The sequence below is a fragment of the Penaeus vannamei genome, chromosome 36, assembly GCF_042767895.1.
Source record: "Penaeus vannamei isolate JL-2024 chromosome 36, ASM4276789v1, whole genome shotgun sequence".
Taxonomy (NCBI): domain Eukaryota; kingdom Metazoa; phylum Arthropoda; class Malacostraca; order Decapoda; family Penaeidae; genus Penaeus; species Penaeus vannamei.
In genome coordinates this window covers 19,348,630-19,354,071 of record NC_091584.1, presented here as the reverse complement: position 1 = coordinate 19,354,071, position 5,442 = coordinate 19,348,630, and the positions used below count along the sequence as shown (strand labels likewise).

General features: G+C 37.2%; 1 protein-coding gene across 4 annotated transcripts in view; it reads left to right on the top strand.

Moving 5' to 3' along the window:
- Positions 1–3,287, top strand: part of LOC113805853 (Golgi-resident adenosine 3',5'-bisphosphate 3'-phosphatase) — a 9,997-nt gene extending 6,710 nt beyond the window's left edge. For all 4 annotated transcript variants that reach the window (XM_027356915.2, XM_027356917.2, XM_027356916.2 and 1 more), the window contains exons 6-7: positions 40–160; positions 1,061–3,287. In XM_027356915.2, coding sequence (XP_027212716.1) covers positions 40–160; positions 1,061–1,317 — 378 coding nt within the window. In that variant the 3' untranslated portion in view covers positions 1,318–3,287. The remainder of the gene's footprint in view (positions 1–39; positions 161–1,060) is intronic.
- The last annotated feature ends 2,155 nt before the right edge of the window (positions 3,288–5,442 follow it).

Here is a 5,442-nt window from a genome sequence, read left to right as displayed (position 1 = left end):
TAAATCCCTGAAGAACATATCCTTCTCTGCTACACACAGACTGGTCCCAAAGATGACATTGCCCACATCATTGTCTCTCGCTCACACACCGGAGACGTGGAAGTGGTGGCTAAGTCAGCATTTGGGGATAAGACAAATATTACCCAGGCTGGTGGGGCAGGTGAGTCATATTACTTTTTTTTCCCGAGCGATTTCTTAAATTCAAATTCCACAAGCATTTACATAAGCTTATGAAAAATAAGCTTAGACAATTGAAGGGAAACTGGGAGGGGAAAGGCAAAGGAAAGAAAAAGGGAATGAGCATTGGAAGGAAAAGGGTAGAGAGGAGCATGAGAAGATGGGGGAAAGGAGAGGGAAAGGGGTAGAAAAGAGGAAGGGGTAAAGGGCATGGGAAATTGGTAGAAAGGAAAGAGGGTAGGGAGAGGAAATGAGAAAAAAGGGAAAGAGAGAGGAAGGAAAAACTTAGGATATGACATCTATCTACATCACATAGCAAAAGACTGAAATTTGTTGTTGTGATGTCCTATCACGTTATCTGGCACCAGCATGTCATTATCCCAGTGGTCATGAGAACATTGTGGATGAAATTAATCACATTGTTTTTTCATGTATTGCTTCAACAACACATTATATTACTTTATCTATTTGTAGTATAAGTGTTAAATTTGGATAAAGAACCTTTTTTCAGCATTTATACTTCAGTTAGATATAAAGGAAAATCATCTGCAGTGTCCTTTCTGATTGCAGTAGACATTGCATAATACTTGGTTATATGCATATACTTCATCAGCTAATTTAAACTGTATATGAAAAAGAACATTACCTAATGATCAAGGGCTTGTGTTTATAGTATTCAGATGAAGAAAATATGACTCATGAATTGTAAAGGAAAGATGAAATAAAAGAAACTGAAGGTTTTAAACAAGTTGAAATTATTTACTTTGAATAATACAGGCTGGCATCACTTGCCTGAGTTTTAAAGAAACAAGAAACAACTTTTAATATTCAGTTTTCACAGATGTTTTTAATGATTTCCTTTTGCCTTTCCTAACCTAAACAGGCTTCAAGACCCTGGCTGTGATCCAGGGAGATGCTGATGCTTATGTCCACTCAACGGCAATCAAGAAATGGGACCTGTGTGCAGGCAATGCCATTCTCAATGCACTTCAGGGAAAAATGACAACATTAGATGGCGCCTCCATAGACTACAGCAGCCGCGAGATGTACAAGAATGAAGGGGGTCTCCTCGCAACACTTTACAATCACGACATGTACTTGGAGAAACTGAAAGTCCTTAAGTCCACCAAAAGTCACTAGGAGGAAGATGGCAGTAGCAGCAACAGCTCAATAGATTATTTTCTATTGTTTTTTTTTATACAAGATTTTTTTCTTTCTTTCTTTTTTTTGTATGCACATAGGAAATGCTTATGAGGTGTATTTTTTAAAAAGAATATTTTAAGGGTTAGATTTAGATCACCCTTGTGTTCATATGGTGCATTCTCATTGTTGTTTCGAAAATCTAGGTTTTCTCTTTTCTTTTATTCTTTCTATTATTCTTTTTCAGAAAGCAGATTGGGAAGTTGTCCCTGTTAGGAGCATATCAGGGTGTCATCAGTCTTTTGTTAATGTTTTCTGTTACAAGAGCAATAGTTATGCACAATGTTATTTATAGCAACTCAAAGTGAAATTATAGATTGGGTGGAGTTTGCAGTTTTTCATTTAATTTTTTCTTTTTCCTTTTCTCACTTTATGCTCCTCATATTTTATAAACGGAGAACTGCATTCTTATAAAACCACGTGCAATTTTTGCCAGGCATAATGTCAAACAATGGAGGCTGGTAGGCATTAGCGAAATACCTCGTGATTTGTTGTAGAATTTTAAGTCTTGGTGTTTGTTGACATTTTATTGTGATTTTGCAGAAATTGTTCTGTGTTATCTGTTTGGTTGATTGAAGAAAGTTAAGACTAGTTTGCTTTTGTTAGTTTTATTCTATGTAGTAAATTAACAGTATTATTTTTTAATTCATATAGTGAAAATTAAGATACTGAATTGGATTTTTGTCCAGGAGTGTAGATTACTGGCATTTGTAAAAGTGAATTCTCCCGATGAATTATTTTAGAAATTTATGTTACAATTATATCAGTCTTACTAATATTTAACAAAAAAAATAGTTTTCATCATTAATGAAGATAGCGATAATTGATGATCATCAACTTTATTGTTATGTACTTATTTATTTATTTATTTTCTTAGCAATGTATTTGTATGCAATAGAGTGATATTAATTCTTGCATCTTTCTTACAATGACTTGTTAAGCATTAGACATAGCTTTTGTCACATAATAGCAGCTTTGTAAATCCTCTTACCTTTGGCAGTTTTAACCCTTTTTGAGATATCCTCATTGTTTATCTTCTATTCTGTGATAATTGTTAATACCCATGGTGGAGAGCATATTCAAACGTGCATTGCCGCAATGTTGGTCATGATAGAAGTTAGTTTACAATTACCCTGGTTAAGTTTCAGCTCAAGGTTGCCGATAACTTATGTTCATACTTTATATGCATTCATCATAACACAATAAGCTTTTCTGTACTTGCTTTGAAGCAGCCTTGTTACCAGTGACCTGCCATCCAAGTGTGAACTGCCCCTTATGCTGCATTGTGAATTTTTCCCATCCCTTTTTGGCCTTTTTATTCAAAGGCAGTCGCCAGTCCGTGAGATTATTAATACGATCTTCCACCCATCCCCGTCCTCCCCTCCCATCTCCCGTCTCCCTCTGTGGATCATGGAACCAGTTTGAAATGTCATCACATCCTCATGTCCCCTGTCTACCACATTCCAAGCATGTTCCGCTAGCCATCATCTTACTAGCTAAGCGAAACCCTAAGCTCATCTAATCATTTGAATTTATGGAAGGCTTGATAGAGAAGCACACAAAGTTGTCGCTGCTCACTGAGATCCTCTTAGGAGAAGTGCAAGATGTCATTGTTTCTTTAATGTCATAAATTTCTGTTCGTGGTATACAGCAGATGGGGGATTTTTTCTTCCCCTTCCATATAATAAAAAAATATATATATTAAGGAGAAAAATCATTGGAATATCAGTCAGTATTTCTTCTCTATTTTAAAGTTTAGATTATTATTAATAAAAAAAGTATATTTTTATCGCTTATTTATTATTAATCATTCCATATGCTGTATGATTATATGGAACATGTTTATACTGTGTCATTCTGTCTATGTATATTGAGTGAAACTTCATGGAAATATATTTTGTAATCTCGTTTCTTTGTATTTCATTTTCGTATTGGGAATTAGGTTTAGAGAAAATTTGTTTGAAGAAAGGTTAAAGCCCTTCAGAGTTTCATGTTACATAAAAGAGTTTCTGGCTACAGTTATGCCGAGGACATGGGGGGCCTGCTAGGAGAACCTGTATGGTTGGTACATGCTTGTGGCGACATACCTTGGTAGTGTAGTTCATAACTCTGGGCTGTCAGACCAAGAAGTCAGTAGACTGGCCTGGTAGTAGGGTTCATGAACTCTCTTGAAAAGAGTCTTTAGAGATACCTTTGCAGAAGGACCAAATAAACTGTTTTCAGGGCTCTGATACTGCCAGTTTTACTATACGGTAGTGAAACCTGGACTGTATCCTGTGCCATAGAATCTTGTCTTGATGCCCTTTGTAATAGGTCCTTGTGCCGGATCATGGGGGTACTGTTGGCGAGATCACATGTCCATCCAACAGTTGCACAGTGAGACTGGCACAGAACCTGTTACTTGCACAATCTGTGATATTCAACTCAGGCTATAGGGGCATCTGGCTTGTTTCCCACAAGATGATCCTGCCCACCTGGTTGTCTCTATGCGAGATAATCTTGGATAGAATAGGCCTGTGGGACGACCTAGGAAGTCGTGGCTTGGGCAGATCAACCAAACCCGTCGTAAAGAGCATGAGATGGGCTGAGTCCCTGCCTGGTGGCTCGCCATGAGAGACCCTCACAGGTGGAAACAAAGGGTGGATGGGGCTATGCACCCCTATCGGTGTTAGCTCCCATTGATAAAGATATACATACATACACATATATGCAAACACACACACACACACACACACACACACACACACACATATATATATATATATATATATATATATATATATATATATATATATATATATATATATAATCCCTTTACCTAAACCCACCATAACCCATTCACTCATCAACTCCCTTACCCATCATTAACCTTTCAATACTACTCTAGATAGTTGATGCATAACAACTATCACCTGTCACCACCCTTTACTGTACCTTCCTATAGCGCTATATGACCTTAGATGTCTAGCACATTTATTATTATTGTTATTATTTTGTGTGTGTGTGTGTGTGTGTGTGTGTGTGTGTGTGTGTGTGTGTGTGTGTGTGTGTGTATGCATGCACATATTTATATACATTCATATACAAATATATATATATATATATTATATATATTATATATTATACACATACATATATATATATATATGTATATATATATATATATATATATATATATATATATATATATATATATATATATATATATTATATATATTATATATTATATATATATATATATATATATATATATATATATATATATATATATATATATATATATATATATATATATATATATATATATATATATATATATATACATAATACACACACACACCTGACAACGAGATGTCTGTCGGTCCCTTTGACTCGGGAGCTGATACGGGCAGTGAGAACCGCCTCTGTAAGGTCCCACTGACTGGAGATTACCGACTCCCGACGCCAGTGCTCCAACCTGCATATTTAAACATGCTACAGCAATACAGGCAATGTGACCCAGGAGATCCTCTTCATCCTTGTTAGCTCTCCACAGTTGCTGATTTTACCGAGTCCGTTTAAAAACGTCCTTAGTACGTTCAGTGACCGCTCCAGGGTGGTTTATTTGAATGTGAATATGGCACCGCCGAGAACAGTGACAAGGACTCACGTCGATCGGTTTAGCTGGCTGAGGAAGTCGAAAGCCATAACCCAAAAATGACCTTTGGCCTGGCTACCAAGCTCTGAGAAAGCTGCACTCATCGCCTTCCTCACAGACGATTGCAGTTCGCTCAGTAGATGGTCAGATCTACTCAGATTACGTTGAGATGATAACGCAATGGGCTAAGTATTCTGAACAGCTGTCTCAGTCCCCGACAGTTAGTATGGACGCGAGTGGTGGTATGATCCTGGTGTCGGATCCGCACAATTAGTGAGGAACCGTGACAGTAGTAGTAGAGGCGATCTCCAATCTAAGTGGCAATTTAACGGGCATTTGCGACAACCTAGCCGAACTGTTAAAGGCTGGTGGTGAACCTATGGCTTGATTGCATGCTGCCCTGTCTGCCACCGAACAGGTACCTCTCC